Genomic DNA, 21,003 nt, shown 5'->3' with positions numbered 1-21,003 from the left:
TTTAGTTCCAGATTGCTCTCCAAAATGGTTGGGTCAGTTCACAACTCCATCAACAATGCCTTAGTGTCCCAGTTTTCCCACATACCCTCCAACATTTGTCATTATCTTTTCCTGACATTTTAGCCAACATGAGAAGTGTGAGATGATACCTTGGAGTTGTTTTAATTTGCATTTAGAGATTGCTTTAATTTCTTCATTTGAAAATTGCCTCTTCATAGCTCATAGCCTTTGACCATGACTTGATTCTTACAAATTTGGCAATTCTTTATAAGAAACACTGACTTTACAGACTTTTCCCCAGCTTTGTATTTCCCTTTTAATCTTATTTCTGTCAGTTTTGTTTGTATAAAAACTTTTTAGTTTAATGTAATCCAAGTTGTTCATTTTGCCATTCATAATGTTCTCTAGTTTTTCTTTGGTCAAAAATTTCTCCCTTCACCAAGATCTGATAGATAAATTATTCCTTGCTCTCCTAATTTGTTTATGGTATTATTATTTTTGCCTAAATCAGTTACCCATTTTGATCTTATTTTGTTATGTATGTGCCAAGTTTCTGACATATCATTCTCCAGTCAGCAATTTTTATCAAATAGTGAGCTCTTTTTCCAGAAGCTGGAATTTGGCTTAGAGTACTATAGGCCTGAATAATTATGTCATATGTATCTAATCTATTCCACTGATCTACCACTTTGTTTATTAGCCAGTGGTAAATAATTTTGATGACTTCTCCTTTAAAATATAGTTTTAGTTTTGGTACTGTTAAGCTACTCCTCCATATTTTTCACCTTTTGTTGTTCCAGATGAATTTTGTTATTATTTTTATTAGTTCTCTAAAATAATTTTTTTGACATTTTCATTGGTATGATTTAGGCAGAATTGTCATTTTTATTGTATTAGCTCAGCCTAACGGTGAGCTATTGATATTTTTCTAATTGTTTAGATTTTTATTTCTATGTTATGTGGGTTGATGTGGGTTTATTTTATATTCTGCAACTTTGCTAAAGATGTTACTTATTTCCAGTAGGTTTTTGGATGGTTTGCTAGGATTCTTTAAGCATATCATCATATCATCTGCAAAGAGTGATAATTTTATTTCCTCATTGCCTATTCTAATTCCTTTAATTTATTTTTCCTTTCCCTGTTTTTTCAAATAGTTTGCATAGTATTGGCATTAATTGTTCTTTAAATGTGTGATAGAATTTACTTGTGAATCCATCTAGCCCAGAGATTTTTTTCTTAGCGACTTCATTAATGAGCTGTTCAATTTCTTTTTCTAAAATGGGACTATTTAAGTAATCTATTTCCTCCTCTGTTAATCTGAGCAATTTATATTTTTGTAAATATTCATCTATTTCAATTTATCGGATTTGCTTCCATACAATTGGGCAAAATAGCTCCTTGTTATTGCTTTTAATTTGTTTTTCATTGATGGTAAGTTTATCCTTTTCAGTTTTGATGCTAGTGATTTTTTTCCTTTCCTTTTTCTAATCAAATTAACCAAAGGTTTAGCTATTTTGTTGGTTTTTTTTCATAAAACCAACTTTTAGTTTTATTTATTAGTTCAATAGTTTTCTTAGTTTCAATTTTATTAATGTCCTTTGAGTTTCAGAATTTCTAATTTGGTATTTAATTGGGGTTTTTAATTTGTTCTTCCATCTTTTTAAGTTGCATATCCAATTCAATGATCTCTTCTTTCTCTATTTTATTCATGTAACTATTTAGAGATGAAATTTCCCCTAAGAACTACTTTGGCTTCATTCCATAGGTTTTGGTATGTTGTCTCACTATTGTCATCATTCTTTTGTATGAAATTATGGATTGTTTTTGGATCTCTTTTTAGAGTGAGAGTATTTTATTTTCAGTTGATTTTTAGTCCATCTTTCCCTGCTTCTTCATTGAATATAATTTTTCTTGCATTGTCTGAAAAGGAAGCATTTACTGTTTCTGCCTTATGCATTTGATTTTGAGGTTTTTATGCCCTAATATATGGTCACTTTTTGTGTAGGTGCCATATACTGCTGAGAAAAAGTTGTATTTCTTTCTGTTCAATTTTTTTCACAGGTTTGTCATATCTAGCTTTTCTAGGATTCTATTAAAACCTCTTTGGTTTCTTTCTTGTTTATGTTGTGGTTAGAGTTGTCTGATTCTGAGAGGAGAATGTTGAGTTCCTCCAAAAAACTATGGTTTATTGTCTATTTCCATCTTTAACTTAAAATCTCTAGGAATTTGGCTGCTCTATCACTTAGTGATATAAATTTACTCTTGTTACTACTTCATTGTTAAGATACCTTTTATAAAAATGTACTTTCCTTCCTTATCTCTTTTAATAAGATCTGTTATTACTTTTGCTTCATCTAAGATTTGAATAGCGACCTCTGCTTTTTATTTTAACTTCAGCTGAAGCTATTCCAGACTTTTAGCTTTACTCTGTATGTGTGTGTCTTTCTGTGTCAAACGTGTTTCTTGTAAACAACACATTGTAAGAGTCTGTTTTTTTAATCCATTCTGCTATTGCTTTCATTTTATGGAAGAGTTCATACCATCTACATTCTCAGTCATGATTACCAGCTCTGTATTTCTTTCCATCCTATTTTCACCTCTGTATATACGTTTGTTTACTCTTTTCATCCTGTACTTAGTAGTTTTTTTTTTTTTTTACTTACCTTACCTTATCTTCTATTACTCCTTCCCCCCTTTTCTTACCTTTTCCCTTAGTGTTTTTGCCCTCCCTTCTATCCTGCTCCTCCTTTTTCTTTTCTCTTTCTCTTCCTACTTCTTTATAAGGCTGAATAAATTTCTATACAGAACTGAATGGTTAAGATAATTCTGAGAACCCAAAATGATGAGATCAAACTTCAGACAATGCTCATTGCCTTTCCTTCTTTTACATTTCATCATGTGATCTAATTTATCCCATTATACCTCCCTGTTCCGCATTTTCTGGTACACATCTTTCCCACTCTTTCATGTCTTTTTTTTTTTTTTTAATGTCATCACATCACAGTCCATTAACAATCACACCCTCAGTCCATTTGATACCCCTCTGTATGTCTGCCCAAGTCTCAGATACAGTTCTCAAGAGTTACTGATATCATTTTCCCATTTAGGAATGTAAATAGTTTGACCTTTAAATAATATATATTTTTACCCTGTTTACCTTTCAGTGCTTCTCTTGAGTGCTATCTTTGTAGAGTAAATTTTCTGTTTAGTTCTGATTTTTTCAGTTGAAATGATTAAAAGTCCCTTACTTTACTGAAGTTTCATCACCTCCTCCGAAAGTTGATGGTTAGTCTCTCAGGGCAGTTAATTTATGGTTGTAATCCCAGGGCCTTTGCCTTCTGGGAATATAGTATTCCAGGCCATCTGATCCTTTATTGTAGAAGCTGCCAGATCCTGCGTAATCCTGATTGTTGCTTTTTGATATTTGAATTGTTTTTGTCTGGTAGCTTGAAGTATTTTTCCCTTGAGATTGTAGTTCTGGAATTTCACTACATTGGTCATTGGGATTTTCTTTTGGGGATCTCTTTTTGAGAGTGATGGAGATATTTTTTCAATGAATATTTATTTCCCCCTTTGTTTCTAGAATATCAAGGTAGTTTTCCTTAATGATTTTTTGAAGAATGCTATCTGGGGTCTTTTTTTGGGGGGGTCATGGCCTTCAAAGTAGACCAATAATTTAAAATTTTTCTTTTCTGCATCCATTTCCCTGGTCAGCTGTTTTTCCAATGAGGTTATTTCATAATTTTTTTTCCTATTTTTCATTCTTTCTAGTTTGTTTGACTGATTCTTGCTGTTTCATAATCATTAGTTTTCATTCCATTCTAATTTTTAATGAATGATTTTCTTCACTTAACTTTTGAATCTCTTTTCCCATTTGATTAATTCTACTTTTAAAAGTGTTTTTTTAGTGGATTTATTTAATTTTTTTTTTTTTGCATTTGGCCAATTGTATTTTTTAAGAAGTTATTTTCTCAAGTCATTTTTTTTCCCTATACTTTTCCAAGCTGTTGACTCTCTCTTGCATACCTCTCATTTCTTTTTCCATTTTTACTTCTACCTCTCTCCTTTGCCTTTTGAAGTATTTTATGAGCATTTCCAAGAAGCATCTTTTGGCTTGAGACTAATATATCTCACTCTTTGAGATTTCTTCTGTGGACATTCTGTCCTACTCTGAATTTGTGTTTTGGTCTGCCCTGTCACCCTAGTAGGTTTCTATGGTCAAAGTTCTTTTCTGTTTCTTACTCTTTTTCTTTCCTTTTCTTTTGGTATTTCTCCTTTTTTTTACTTTTATGGTCAAGCTCTGTTCCTAATGTAAGGGGATGATGTCCCATGCTTCCTGTGCAGCTATGAGCCTTGGCTTTGAGCACATGGGTCCCTTGTATTTGTGGGTATAGCCTTGCCCTGCTCTTTCTCAGAAACAGCCTGGTTTCCCAGAGTTTACCTTCTGATTTGGGACTGGAGTGCTGCCCTTTCCTGAGTCAGGACTGAGCATCTTAGTTGCTGATTTGCTGGGGTTTTTATGAACATAATTTGGTCACTGTCTATAGATAACAATTGTTTCTTTTAAAAAAACAATTAAATACAAAATAAGAACAGGGAAAAAAAAATCACATTGACATGTGCACAGCAGAATATAAGAGAGAATACATGATGTAAAACAATAAATTTCCAATTCAGAATAGTCTGTATAATAAATATACATTGTGTTCATAGTTGTCCATCTTTTCTTTGCTTCTTTGTAGATTTTCTTTTGTTTTCTGCTATTTACTTTTTAACTTTATTTTTTTCGCCTTTTATTCAACTCTCCCTCCCCCCAAGTAGGTTACAGTTAAACATAGGTATGTATGTATTTACATATGTACAATATATACATATAATATACATATAGACATACAGTTATTCGCATGCATATATTTAATACAGCATTATGCTTATTTTTAGTTGTCCTCTGTTTCTCTGAAGGTGGAGCGCACCTTCCTTTATAAGTCCAAGTCTTTCCATATTTTTCTAAATCCACCAGCTCATATCCCACAACAATATTCTAACCTAGTTATTTTAAATTATCTAGTTATTTTAAATAATCTAAACAATATTGATTAGCATCTGATATATGGTATAGTGTGGTGTTTTTCTTCTTTAAAATAATAGTTCTCTCTGAGAGAAAGCAGGTTTCTTGGAGAGGTTTTCTGGAGGCAGCCTTAGTTGCAGTTGAAAGTAATAATCACCCAAATGCAGCCAGGTGCTAAAAGTTCAAATCTTTTATTGTGTCCTTCAATATAGCCCAGTTAGTTTTTCTTAGAGCCCCCCCTCTCTCCTTGATTCTAAGAGCTCTTGAAGCTTTGTCCTTTGCTTCTGCCTCTGCCTCCAGCCAGCACCAAGGTAAAAGTTGTAATGAATCTTTCTTGCCTCCGAGGGAGGGCTTTTGGCTCTCCCAGAGAGCTTTTTTTGCTCCTCCCCAATCTAATTCCGCTGAACTCTCTTGACTGGGTTTATAAATATGACTCTTCTGAGAGAATGGGATTATAGATTTTCTCCCAGAGTGCTCTCTGGCCTTAAGAGCTTCGAGGGAGGGTGAATTCACAAAGTTACAAAGTTTACCTTGTGAATCTCCCATACTTGTGAACTCCAATGAGTACTTAAATACTTCTTGCTTATATGAGCTCTCTAAAGGTGTGAACACAAGCATTGTATCAGTTAGTTTTACTTAGTACCTTGTTTCAGGTTCTGGCCCAAAACATCTCCTTGTAGGATTAGCTCAATGATACTGAACCATGCTAAATTAGATAATTATTGTCTCTATCAACTCTAATGACTTAACAATTTGTAAAGATTCCAACAGTATAGTTTCCTAATTTTTCTCTTTTGATTAAATCTATTTTAAATTTGCCTGAGATTATGATTATTACTCCTGCTTTTTAAAAAGTATTTAAATTAAGGGGTAGCTAGATGGCACAGTGGATAGAACACCAGTCCTGAAGTCAGGAGGACCTGAGTACAGATCTGATCTCAATCACTAAACGCATCCTAGCTGCGTGACCCTGGATAAGTCACTTAACCCCAATTGCCTCAGCAAAAAAAAAAAAAAAAAAAAAAAGTATTTAAATTTATTTTAAATTTAACTACAAAATAAGAAAAGAAAAAAAAATGCCATGGTACATAGAAGAACACAAGAGAGGATTCAATATAAAACAATAAAGTTCCATTTGAAGAAAATCTGTATAATAAATACACATATTGCCTATAAAATGTAGGCAAATTCATCCCATTCACATTCTCTATATAAAATATATAATATACTTCTTGTTTTTTCCTCACTATCTTTCTCACCCTATTTACTCCATTCCTCTTCACTTTTCTGTTTTATTTTTGCTCACTACCTTGCCTTCTTTTTTCTTAATCTATTCATCCCTTCAAAAATCTCACCATTATCATCCCCTTCCCTTGCCTTCTTATTTCTTTCTGAATTTAGAAGAATTTTACATCCTTCTGGATATATATGTTGTTCCCTCTTTAATCCATTCCCTTTGAGAGTAAGGTTTCAGCACAATCTGGCTTCTCCCCTACTAACATCTTCTGTAGCCATTTTTCCTTTGTTGCCTCAGTTGTATGAGATAACTACTCCTTTTGTCTCTGTCTACACAGTTTTATTTTGTTTTTTTAGAAGCACCTCATCATACTCAGGACAGTTTATTATTTTTTTCAAACTAAATAAAAATGATAGTCATAAAAAAACTGGTACAACTTTCTTGTATAAGAAATAAATGATTTGTCCTCATTCAGACCCTTATAATTGGTTCTTAATATATATATTTCTCCTAGATGTTATATGTTGAATTTTCCCCTAAGTTCTCCTGGTTTGTCACAAATACCTGAAAGTCTTTCAGTTTCTTAAATGTTTATTTTTTTCCCATTCAATATTATATTTAACTTTGATGGGTAAGTTATCCCCCTTGCATCTAACCCCAAATCTTATGCTTTAAGAAATACAGTATTATTACCTTTGACATAGTAGCTACTAAGTCTTGTGTAATCCTTACTTTAGCTCTGCTATATTTAAATTGTTTTTTTTCCTATTGTTCCCAGTATTTTATGCTTAACATAGGAGCTTTAAAACTTGACTGTGTTCTTCCTATAAGGTTTCTTCCTGGGTTCTCTTTCAGGTGATGATTCGTGAATACTTCTATTTCTGCTTTGGCTTCTTGTTCTTAAGGATAATTTTCCTGAGTAATTTCTTGTAATACTTTATCATGATTCCTTTTTTTTTTTTCTATAATTTTCAGGCAATCTTATTATTCTTATATCATATCTCTTTGATCTATTTTCCAGATAAGTTGTTCTTCTAATGAGAGGTTTTATATTCCTTTCTGTTATTTCATTCTTTTGATTTTGTTTTATTATTTCTTTGTGTATTAGAATTTCCTTAGCTTTTCTTTACCCAATTCTAGTTTTCAAAGAATTACTTAAGTTTTTAATTCTCTATTTCAAGTTGATTGACTTTCTTTTCATAATTATCTTAATTTTTTGGAATTGCCTACATGTTCCCTCCTACCTCCCCTCCCCCCCAATTTTTCCTCAGTTCTCTTATTTGATTTTTAAAGTCTTTCTTTAAGTTATTCTAAGACATCTTTTTTTGCTTGGGATCATTTGATGTTTTTTCTTGAAAAATAGTGGCTTTTTTAGCTCCATTATCTTCCTTCAAGTATGAACCCTGTTCTTCTCTATTCCTGTCTATGATTGGGTTCTTTCATCTTTCCTTGCTCATTTTTATTTTTTATTTTTTTATTTTTTGTTTTATTTTTTAGCAGCTATTAGTATGATCAAGTTCTAATCTCAAGATATGGGGAATAATGCCTCAAGTCTTAGGTCCTTCTGTGGGGAACATTTGGAGAGCCCAGAGTTTTCTGATTTATTCCACCAGTCTTCTCAGAATTTTTTTCTCTATGTTTATTTTCAAAAGTTAATAAGTGCAAGCTTTTAAATGTGTTTTTAAAAATTGTTTTTGTACTTTATCTAATTGTTTTCTTCTCTGTGTGTATTCTTTAAATCTATAAAGTTAATATCTACAAGTAAGTTAACACTGGAAGTTTGGTCTTGAGGACTCACTACTCCCTTATATGATCCACTATTTCAATCAGTTACCAGCCATACTTTATTTTCCTCCTTATTTACTGGATATCTTAACCATACCTTCAAATATTCTAGTTCCTCCCATCTTCCCAGCTTCCCCATAACTAGGGAAAAGTTTGTCTTTTGTATTTTTATCACAACCCTTAGCCTCACATTGATCAGTGCTTAATAAATTTCTTTATTCAAACATTTAATTACTCTTTAATAAGCATTTATTTCACAAATAATCCAAAAAGAAAAGCCATAAAAAGTTTTTACTCTTTTACAACCTATATGTGTAATACTATTTAGTTTACTACAGTTTACTTTGTCTCTTTTCCCACTGACCTACTGAGTATTAGGTGTGTCATATCCAGGATATTGGAAGTTATTATGAATATAATAACAAATCTGTTAATCACAGCTGGACTAATACTTCCTGACATCATCCAAAATGAACAGCCCTTAATAGGCTTACCAATATTGTAAATGCTGGTGAATATGTAAGTGGCTGATAAATTGTTCAAAGTTGTTCCAAAGCTGCTTTAATATACAAAGAAGTGTGGAACTTCAAAAGAACAATAATTATGATATGGGAAATGTTTATAAATATTTAACTCCAATTTATAATTTTACTGTTGCTTCATAAAGGATTATAAAAATTAATCAGCTGCTTTAGTTCTTTAACTTTAATATTTAGTGGACAAAAATAATATTTTGAAATATTATTAGAATGATCTTAATGGCAACATTAATACTCTGTACCTTTTTATTTGGGATAACATCAAGTACAGTAGTCTATTTTTGGTGTCAAATTTCAATTATCATTTTAATGAAGTAGTTAAAGTGGTTCACAAGTAGTTAAACAATGGAATCAATATCCTGATGTAAGAGACATTCATAAGATATAATATTTATGAACAGCTGCAGTTTATTGGTGGGAAAACATGGTTAAGGTGGGGATAGGAAACAAAATATTCTTAAAAAGTGGACAGCTAAAATTAAACCACTCTAAACTAATGACTCATCTATTGCTACTAATTTAAAATACATATGGTTTTTATATCTCTTCCATCACTATGCCTTTTGTTCTGTTTTTTTTTTCCCCTGAGGCAATTGAGGTTAAGTGACTTGCTCAGGGTCACACAGCTAGGATTTCCTTAACATTTGTTAAGTATCTAAGGCCAGATTTGAACTCCAGTTCTCCTGAATTCAGTATGCCATTTGATGTTGTTTAAAGTAACCAGTATTTGCATATGTGATATGTTACTTTGTGCTTATTACAAGCAATAAATGCTTATTGGGAAAAGAAAATAATTAAAAGTTATCTCTTTGGTGTTGCTTTGAACAAGAAATAATAATGTAATGATTCTTCATTTTTAGACAATTAATAGAAAATTAGATAATTTATACAAGTGTTGAGGTATCAGTTAAATATTGTGGATTTGCCTTTGAAAGAAATCAGGCTCATGGTTTCTAAACTAGGCAAAGGAATTTTAATGAGATTTAAGCACCCAGTAGGTGGGACAAGTTCCATGAAGGAGTAAGCATCCTAACAAAGGAAGACAAGGATTTTTATAGAGTAAATGATCTTGATTAGATCACAAGATATGTAAATATTGAGGTTAAAGGAAAAGTTTGCTAACATAGGGAGTAGCTAAAAACTTAGTGAAACTGAACATGTGGTTACCCAAAATGCATACAGAAAAGCTCATGTAAGGGATCATTAATGTATGACAATGATATCATAGTGATGTATTAGGAACTGTATCTCTGATCTTTCAGGGGGTGGGGGTTGGACTTGGGTTGGAAAAACCCTGAATCTCATCCCCTCCTGGCTGTTGGAAGCATCCCTACCCTACTACTTGATTTCTAGGGAAACTCCCACAATAATCCCCATCTACAATTCAGCGCTATATCCCAATCTTTGCTAATTCCTAATCAGGAACTAGCCCACTGAGGGATTTCTTAGTGATAATAAACCCATTTCTGCCAAAGACCTCCCTTAGAGATGGGGACTGCAAATTTTCTTTCACAAAACCTGCAGCACTGCTCTGGGGACCCCCATCAAAAGTTAAGGTATCCTCACTCCTCAACAATATCTAGTATAGATTCACCCACGAACAGCAAACGATGGTAACTGTTTAGGTACCATGTTGAGGAAAAGATTTATTGAAGTTTGCCCTGTTCTGCATAATCTTGGTATACTGCCTGATTTCTTTGTTATTTTTTGTGGTAATTGTCATGTAATAACTTGGTAATGTTGTTACAGAATATGCTGGCCTGCTCATTGTTCTAGTTAGACCCATGATTAATGATTTCTGTGGGGCTCAGGGCAGATTTGGACTGGAGTGGCCTGGGAGCAACAATCAGCATCTCATCAGAGCACATTTTCCATTCTTCTACCTTTAGGCCCAAAGCTTTTTTTTTTTTTTTTTTAATTTAACTTTTTTTAGTGGAAATCTTGCAAAAAATATGTTTACAAGTCATAGAAGTATTAATAGAACATTTTGAACATAATTATTCTTGATAATTAAAGATCAACATTATGAACTTCAGTTATTACAGCATTGTACACATCAATAAGAATGTAACCTCTTGACATATATCTCAAGAGTGTCATGAATTGCTACAGCCAGAGTGAACACTTTGGTGGCCAACCTGCTGGCCACCCAAACTTAGCTAGACCAGAACCTCAAATGAGGCGCAAAATCAAATTTTTATTTCTAGGTAGAAGGATACTTGTACTCCGTTGTTAGAACTTGTCGGAATGGAAGGACAGAGTGATGGAAAGGATGTTAGAGTTGGAGTCAAAGGGCATGGGTTCAAATCTGTTATTATTGTGTAGATTCTGATGAGTCATTTAACTATTTTTGGTCTCAGATTCCTTATCTACAAATAAGGAATCTGGGATAGATAACTATTGAGTCCCATCTAGCTCAATATTTGTGGCCTCTATCAGAGCAGAATTTTGCTGAAGGGCACTATATATAGAGTGAGAAGTTATAAGAATCTTACAGCTTATTGATGTTTCTGTATATATGAGGTTGTTTGTTCCTGTGGGAAGTTACTCAGAATCTTGTCCTATAATTTGTGATAGTTTTAGAATCTTAGTTGTGGAAGGGTTTATCTGTTGACTCTCAGTACAATGCCCTTTCTATTCTTTTATATTTTTATGTTTCTTGTTTGTTTTACTTCTTATTTTATTAAGTTCTGTGTAATATATCTGTTCCCTTACTACAGTTGTCTGGTTGAGTATTTGAATGTTCTTTCTAAGAAATAAACATTCTGAAGGACTCCTACCAAATTCCTTTTATGACACAGACATTGTACTGATGCCTAAACTAGGTAGGACAGAAACAGAGAAAGAAAATGATGGACCAATCTCTCTAATGAATATTGATGCAAAAATCTTGACATATTTATTAGCAAAGAGACTACAAAAAATCATCTCCTGGATAGTACACCATGACCAAGTAGGATTTATACCAGGAATGCAGGGCTGGTTCAATATTAGGAAAACTATTAGCATAATTGACTGTATCAATGACCAAATTAACAAAAACCATATAATCATCTCAATAGATACAGAAAAAGCATTTGATAAAATCCAACATCCATTCCTATTAAAAATACTAAGGAGTATAGGAATAAATGGACTTTTCCTTAAAAGAGTCAGTAGCATCTATTTAAAACTATCAGCAACCATCATATGTAATAGGGTTAAACTGTAACCATTCCCAGTAAGATCAGGGGTGAAATAAAATTGCCCACTATCACTATTACTATTCAAGAAAAAAAGATTAAAAGAATTAGGTAATGATGTAACCAAATTAGGTAATGAGGTAACCAAATTATCATTATTTGCAGATGATATGATAGTATACTTAGAGAACCCTAGAAAATCAACTAAAAAACTATTAGAAATAATCCACAACTTTAGCTAAGTTACAGGTTACAAAATAAATCCACATAAATCATTAACATTTTTATACATCACTAACAAAATCTAACAGCAAGAAATACAAAGAGAAATTCCTTTAAAATAACTGTCGATAGTAGAAAATATTTGGGAATCTATCTGCCAAGGGAAAGTCAGGAACTATATGAGCAAAACTACAAAACACTTTCCATAATAATATAATAAATAAAGTGAAATCTAAACAATTGGAAAAATATTAAGTGCTCTTGGATAGGTTGAATGAATATAATAAAAATTACACGACTAACAAATCTATTTATTTAGTGCTATGCCAATCAAACTCCCAAGAAACTATTTTACTGACTAGAAAGAATAACAAAATTCATCTGAAGGAACAAAAGGTCAAGAATTTCAAGGGAATTAATGGAAAAAAAATAAAGGTGGCCTAGCTGTATCAAATCTAAAACTATATTCTAAAGCATCAGTCATCAAAACCAGTTGGTACTGGCTATTAAGTAGACTAGTTGATCAGTGGAATAGTTTAGGTTCACAGGACAAAATAGTTAATGACTATATTAATCTAGTGTTTGACAAACCCAAAGACCCCAGCTTTTGAGATAAGAATTCACTATTTGACAAAAACTGCTGGGAAAATTGGAAATTAGTATGGCAGAAACTAGGCATTGACCCACACTTAATACCGCACACAAAGATAAGGTCCAAATGGGTTCATGACCTAAGCATAAAGAATGAGATTATAAATAAATTAGAGGAACACAGTATAGTTTACCTCTCAGACCTGTGGAAGAGGAAGGAATTTATGATCAAAGAAGAACTAGAGATCATTACTGATCACAAAATAAAAAATTTTGATTTTATTAAATAAAAAGGTTTTGCATAAACAAAACTAATGCAGACAAGATTAGAAGGGAAGCAATAAACTGGGAAAACATTTTTACATTCAAAGGTTCTGATAAAATCCTCATTTCTAAAATATATAGAGAATCAACTCAAATTTATAAAAATTCAAGCCATTCCCCAATTGATAAATGGTCAAAGAATTTGAACAGACAATTTTCAGATGAAGAAATTGAAACTATTTCTACTCATATGAAAGGGTGTTCCAAATTGCTATTGATCAGAGAAATGCAAATTAAGACAATTCTGAGATACCACTACACACCTGTTAGGTTGGTTAAGATGACAGGAAAAAGATAATGAGGAACGCTGGAGGGAATGTGGGAAAACTGGGATACTGATACATTATTGGTGGAACTGTGAACAGATCCAACCATTCTGGAGAGCAATTTGGAACTATGCTCATAAAATTATCAAACTGGCAAACTCTGGCAGAAACTAGGCATTGACCCACACTTAACACCGTACACCAAGATAAGGTCAAAATGTATTCATGACGTAGGCATAAAGAATGAGATTATAAATAAACTGGAAGAGCATAGGATAGTTTACCTCTCAGACCTGTGGAAGAGGGAGGAATTTATGACTAAAGAAGAAGTAGAGATCACTCTTGACCACAAAATAGAAAATTTTGATTATATCAAATTGAAAAGTTTTTGTACAAACAAAACAAACCCAGACAAGATTTGAAGGGAAACAATAAACTGGGAAAACATTTTTACAGTCAAAGGTTCTGATAAAGGCCTCATTTCCAAAATATATACAGGATAATTTCAGAGAGGCCTGGACAGACTTACATGACCTGATGTTAAGTGAAATGAGCAGAACCAGGCGATCATTATACAGGGCAAGAAGAAGAATATATGATGATCAGTTCTGATGGATGTGGCTCTCTTCAACAATGAAGTGATTCAAACCAATTCCATTTGTTCAGTGATGAAGAGAGCCATATACACTCAGAAGACTGAGGGAACTGAGTGTGGACCACAACATAGCATTTTCACTCTTTCTGTTGATATTTAATTGCTTTTTGTTTTCTTTCTCAGGTTTTTTTTTTCCCTTCTTGATCCGATTTTTCTTGTGCCACAAGATACTAACTTACAAATATGTATACATATATTAGATTTAACATATATTTTATCATATTTAATATGTATTAAACTAACTGCCCTCTTAAGGGAGGGGGTGGGAGGGAGGGAGAAAAAGTTTGGAATAGAAGGTTTTGCGAGGATCAGTGTTGAAAAATTACCCATGCATATGTTTTGTAAATAAAAAACTTTAATAAAAAAAAAGAAAGAAAGAAAAATTCTGAATTTGGTAAAAATAATTATCCTTGAGATACTTTTTTCATTTACATATCTGTGTTGTAGATGGTTGAGATTATCAAAAATCTGACTTTTAGATAAGTATTACTTTATTTCACCAATTCAGGGATCTTTTATTTCACCTGTATGGATTCTTTTTTACCAGTGCGGATCACAAGGCTTTCTCTCAACAATTTAGTAGTAATCTTTATAAATTTGACTAACTTTAAAAGTTCAACATCTAATAGGCAGTTCTCTGGTGATGACTCTGTCCAAACTTAACTAGACTCATCCTAAGACATTATACATCTAGTCCACTGCTAAGTTTGTACCCCAAAACCTTTCTAACTTACTAGGATACATCATAACTTGTGTTCCCTATATAACTATGAGCCTAATACCAACCTCAGAATAATAACTTGCATAGCACAATGAAGCTTCAAAATATGAATCTCATGAAATATAAACGGAAGATGTGAATGTTACTATAAATAAATTCATGAGAAAGGAAAAATAAACTATAAAGTTTAAGAATTGCAATACCAAACAGTAGGCCAAATTGTGACAATGCCATAATATATGTCATTCATATAATTTATGATATTGGAAGAATGCAAATTCATTAATTGATAATATTAGTTGATTTGAATTTAGCCCTATAACTTAGAGTTCCTTTTTTGTTAAAGTGCTGATATCTCAGAAAGATTTATGTTTTCATTAAATGATAGCAATGAAAACATATTTGAGTACTTGCTGTCACAAATAAATTAACCATTATCTTAATATTGCTATTGATGTCGTTCTAGCAATACATCAAATCTGCAGTGTTTTCTGCCTTTCATGTACTGAAGGATAATGATTGCCTGAGTTCCTTTATTTTTATAAATTAGGATTGTTCCATGTATCTCACTTTACTAAGAGATGATATGGTCTTACTTACTAAATGAAAAATATTTCTCATTTAGATATGTTTTAAAATGTCCTACTTTGGGTAGAAATATTAAAATTTTAGTCAGAAGACCTAGGTTTGAATTCTGGCTTTTTTACTTTTTGCATATGTGATATCACTTAGCTAATCTTAGTCTCAGTTTCCTCAAATATAAAAAAGAAAGAGTTGAGGTAGAAAATCTTTGATGTCTTTTCCAATTAAATTCTATGATTAATTTTGGTTTTTGCTTATTTCATTTAACAGGTTTCATTCCTACTGGAGTATTTCTGCTCTCTGTCTAGACTTCTCATGTCATGTTTACTAATAGATCCCAGTCCTATAAACCAGGATGAGCTACTAAAACCTTTGCTGGAAAAGATCTTCATAGTCCTTACCATGTGCCCTAAAGATGACTTTGGTAACATCATATTTTTGTTTTTTAGTCTAGAAAGAGAAATCGTCTTGAGAGAGAAAATTAACTCAAATGTGTTTTGTGCTAAATAGTTCTCTATTTATTTATTTTTGTTTAGTCATCTTGCTGAAATTAAGAAGATCTAGGAAAGTGAGAATTCAAAGGAAGTCAATGTTATTTTATAATTGAATAAGGGAAGTAAGCAAACATAGTGTCAATAGGAACAAGCATGTATTATTGACTTTTAGAGTATATCATGATTTCTACAATTTATAGGGATATGTTTTCTCAGGGCCTGGGACAATCATCAGGTAAAGAAACTTCTCATATACTGGAGACAAGTAATCTAATTAAAATTGTTCATGACTCTTTATCAACAACATCCATGTTCTTTGAGATTAGAGAAGCCATGATTTAAAAAATTTAAACATATTGAATAACAGAAATATATTTATTTTGTGAAGATAGTTGATTGTAATGTTATACAACTAAAACCTTTATGTTAATTCCTTCCCTGTTTCTTTGGAATTTACATGATGTTCATTTTTTTTTTTTTTTAAGTCTTTTAGGAAAAGAGGAAAGTGTCTGAGATACAGAAAAAAAATTTCTTAGTCTGAAAGACTTAGGACCCATGTTGTCTCTGTGATCCTAAGCAAGTCACATAATCTCTCAGTACCCTCAGAAAACTCTGGAAAATCATAAATTATAGAAGAGTAGCTATCATTGTTGGGAGAAAGTTTTCTTACCTGGAATTGCCTTTATCAGTGAAATTCCAAGTCTGGGTGGGATCAAAAATAAATTTAAAAATAAACACTTGGAGAAAGACAATGAAAGGTGATAATTTCCTTTCTCCTTGCCAGGAGTATAATTGTTGCTACTTAGCCAGACTCTGCTTACTTAAATACTTAATAAAGGGGCTTCCCTGTTTGCAGATATAAAGTAAAGATTACTGCCACCACACTCCAGAATTAGCATTATCTGAGGGATGAGGAAGGAAACTGGTCTCTTCAGAGTAAGACTTGTTTCTCGTCTTCAACCTGTCTTTATATTTTTCATAATTTAGATTTTTTTTTTTTTAGCACATTAGTAGAAGCACAATAAAGAACTAAGGTAAATCTTTATAATATATTGTACAGAGGAAATTCTCAGTTGTAACTTTTTTTCTCCTTACAGCTAAAGGCATATTTGTCTTATTTATATTTTCATGCTGCTCTTTATTTTCACTAATTTATGTATAGCAACAATGTATGTTTCAGTGCTTTCAGAATTCCTGAAAAAAGTATTCTTTTGCTTTCCTTTTATTCAAAGCAGAAATACAAAGGAAAAGCTGATTGAAATGCTTTTGAAATTGAACTGATTTACATTTTTCTCCAAATGATAAGAACATAATCTTTTATTTAAAGTTTAATAAGGTTTTTATGATCATGTGACATATTCAGAATACTATTTGATTGAAATTTCTGAATTTGATTTTACAGATACTGAATTAAGATTTGCATTTTATCTGTCGTGGACTAATATATTTAACTTCCTGACTACTTTACTGAAAAAAACCAGTCAGTCTTCCCTTCCATTTGTAACAGAAGCTCTGACAAAGGATTGGACCGTTATCATTGGTAACTCCAACTTTTAAATGATTTAGAACTTTTCTAACAATAGATAAGGGTATTTTTTATTGAATACTTGAGAAGAAGTAATCCACTGTCAAATAGTTTACACATTCACAGTCACATACATGTATACATATTGAGTTCACAATATGCATTTTAAACTTCTGTTATGGGTATAAAAACATAGCTGAGAAAGGATGCCTTTCTAGAGGGGTTTGCAGTCTAACTTAACAAGACAAACATAACCATATGAACTTGTAAGACAATAGCAAATTTAAGTATTCCTGTTCCATGTTGCTGGAATTTTATTTGAATTCTCTTATAATAATACCCGAGTGCAAAAGTACTTAGATGACAAAGTAAAATGAATGCTGCGTTTGACTCTCATAATTTTCATCTTTAATTGGTAATATTATTTGCTTTTAACTTTTGAGTAGATTTTAATACAATAAGTATGTTACTGTAAATTGTTAAAATGGAATGATATTTCAAGACAAAATATATTGAATCATTTAAAAAGTAATAGCTTTTTTATTTCTCTGATAACTAGTGATCCTTTTGACTAATTATTTGTTTTCAAATTTCAATCAGTTATTTTGTTGTTCTCATGACATAGCTTTTGTACATCTGATGGTGATATTGTAGTGTACTTAGGGCCAGAATTAAGGGAGAGAACAAGAAATAAAATTATTGACATTCTTGTTATTGGTATATTTATAATTGAACCTCCATATGGAATTCCTGTTGTTTGATAGTTATGCCATTGAAAATCTTTAACTTTCTTGTACATATTAGAAAAATCTAGTATGCTTCCTATGACAACAGTGATATTAAGTTGGGCTTCTAATGTAGACCAGTTATTCCATCTATTCATATAAGACAAACAAACTTCTCTTTCTTCAGTCATTTCAGGTAGATGATAATAGGAGCTGCTAAATTACCTGTTGGTCTACTAAAAGGTGTCTTACCCTGTTGCTTCTGTTAGAAAATTGTATGTTTGGAAATTTATAAACCTTCCAAACATACAATACAGAATCAATTTTAATAATTAAAACTAATCTGTATAACTGGCCTATTTTTCCCTAGTTTCCTAGTTAATTTATCTTTTGCCTAAGTTTAATTTACTTACACATAAAAGCACAATCAGAGAATTAAAGTATTGGGGAAAACTCATAGGTTATCTAACCTAACCTCTATTCAAAATGTGATCCTCATCTACAACTTCTTGGACAGATAGTTTAAACACTTTCATTGATAGAGGAAGGAAAAAGATTTAATGCCTTCTATCTTCTAACCTTTTATAACTCTATTTCAGGAAGTTGATTTCCTTTATGAGTGCTTTCTATCTTATGGTTTCTAACCTTTTATAACTCTATTTCAGGAAGTTGATTTCCTTTATGATTTTATTTGTTATGCATTTAAAAACATTAATTTGAGAAAGGTTTCCAAATCTTCACTAGAATGCCAATTGAATCATGCAAAAAATGTTAAAAATTCTTGTTTAGTTTTGGAAAACTCCAATTCTTAGGAAGTTTCTTTATTTTTAATTGAAATCTCTCTTCTATAATGCCTGCCCCTTATTCTTAATTCTGTCCTATGGGACAAGTCAAGTCTTACCATATATCAAGTATTGTGTTAAGTTCTGGGATATAAAGAAAAGCAAAAATAGGCCCTGATTTCAAGAAACTTATCTTTGAAAAGGGGAGTTGCAAACAACTATATATTAACAAAATTTATATTTGATTAACCAGAAATATCTTAGAGGGAAGGCACTGACATTAAAGGGAATCAGACAAATAGAATAAGTTCCACTCATGTTCTACATGATAATCCTTGAAATATTTAAAGGTAGTTGTAATTTACTGATGATGGCACATAGTCCCATTACTTCTTGGCAAATACAGAGGGGAAAAAAAGATTACTGCAGACAGCAACTGCAGCCATGAAATTAAAAGATGCTTGCTCTTTGGAAGGATAGCTATGGCAAATTGGACAACATACTAAAAAAGCAAAGATATGACCTTGCCAACAAAAGTTTATATGGACAAAGCTATGTTTTTCCTGTAGTAATATATGGTTGTTAGAGTTGGACTATAAGGAAAACTAAGCACTGTAGAACTGATGCTTTTAAACTGTGGTTTTGTCAAGGAACTTTTGAGAGTTCCTTGGACTATCAAATCAGTCAGTAATTAAAAATAATTAACTTGACTACTTATTGGAAGGAAAAATACTTAAGCTGAAGGTTAAAAACTCTGGCCATATAATGAGAAGACTGGACTCATTGGAAAAGACTGATACTAGGAAAGATTGAAGGCAAAAGGAGAAGGGGATGGCAGAAGATGAGATAAAGAGAGTATTGTGGAAGCAATAAACATTAGTCTGGACAGACTTTGGAACAAAGTGGAGACAGAAGATCTGGCATGCTTTGGTCCACAAGGTCACAAGAAGTTTAACATGATTAACAACTGAACAACAATAACAAATGGTTTAATGAAAAGACCTTGGATTTGGAGCAACAATAATAGGATTCATTGATCTTTGGCAAGTCAGTTTGCCTCTTTTTGCCTTTTTTTCGAAGGGGGATAATAATTTCTACACTTTCTACCTCATGAGATACTGTTGAAAATCAATTGAGATAATGTTTGTGAAGTGTTTCATGAACCTTAAAGCACTCTACAAATGTCAGTGCTTCTTCTTATTATTATAGATAAATATCATATAGCCTTTTCTCCAGGCCCAATATTCACATTCCTCAGCTGATGTTTAAATGGCATAATTTCAAAAACTCCTTACCATCAAGACTATGACATGATGGATGTACTCCACTTTGTCAATGTTTCTGTTAAAATGTGGAACCTTAAATTCCTGTGTGGCATCTAACCAGATCACAATAATTTCTTTAATACATTTTATTACTTATTGTGATTGATGTAGACTTTGAGTTTTTTGATTATATTTAGGTATTTATCTAAATAGTCACTATTTAGAACAATAAGCAGATTCATTAATTAAAATTTTGTTTATAATAATTCTCTTATAGAATATAACCTAAAGAAACCTCTGTACCATAATGAAAAGTATTACTATGTAAAAATGTTGATCAGTCAATCAAACATTTATGAAATATTTACTATTTGCTATAGACTGTAGATATTATTATTATAATACCTATTTTGCAAATGAGGAAAACGAAACTAAGGGAAATGTTCTGGAAATCCTAAGAAAAATCAGCTTCCTCAAGGAGCTTGCATTCTAAAGGGGGAGATAACATACGTGTGTGTGTGTGTGTGTATGTGTGTGTATCAATACATTGAATACAGAATAGATGGAAGGTAGCTTTGAAAGGGGGAGGTAATAGCAGTTGGATGATGGAGAAAGGCGCCATATAGAAAGTAAAATTTGAACTGAGTCTTGAAGTCAGGAAGTTATCAGGAAAAGTCTGATACAAACTGATACAAAGGCACAAAGGTGAATGATGGAACTTTGTATATGATGAATAAATGAGAAGTTACTTCAACAGATGACTAGAATGTTCAATACAGATGACTAGAATGTTCAATACAAGCAGATACTTTCATTCATGTCTCTGTATCTCTTGTGCTTAGGCACACTATCTAGCACATAATAATTCATAAATGCTTATTGTTTGAATAGTTTGAATTATTTTAAAATAAGACTATAATAATAAGTTCTTTTTTGAACTAGGCAGAGCATAAAACATATTTGAATATGAAATGCTCAAAAATAAATGACTAAATCGTAACCTATAGTTTTTTTTTTTTTAGAATGAATTGATTTTACTT

The 21,003-nt window shown here is 31.9% G+C and overlaps 1 protein-coding gene across 1 annotated transcript in view; it reads left to right on the top strand.

Annotated features, from left to right (window-relative positions):
- The window catches only part of RTTN (rotatin), a 235,447-nt gene that overhangs the window by 171,254 nt on the left and 43,190 nt on the right, over nucleotides 1-21,003 (top strand). Inside the window, exons 38-39 of the mRNA XM_051973949.1 lie at nucleotides 15,443-15,596; nucleotides 17,069-17,206. Of these exons, the coding sequence (XP_051829909.1) occupies nucleotides 15,443-15,596; nucleotides 17,069-17,206 (292 nt within the window). The remainder of the gene's footprint in view (nucleotides 1-15,442; nucleotides 15,597-17,068; nucleotides 17,207-21,003) is intronic.

The sequence above is a fragment of the Antechinus flavipes genome, chromosome 1, assembly GCF_016432865.1.
Source record: "Antechinus flavipes isolate AdamAnt ecotype Samford, QLD, Australia chromosome 1, AdamAnt_v2, whole genome shotgun sequence".
NCBI lineage: Eukaryota > Metazoa > Chordata > Mammalia > Dasyuromorphia > Dasyuridae > Antechinus > Antechinus flavipes.
Note: the sequence above shows the minus strand (reverse complement) of the source record. Positions and strands in the feature narration are given on the sequence as shown.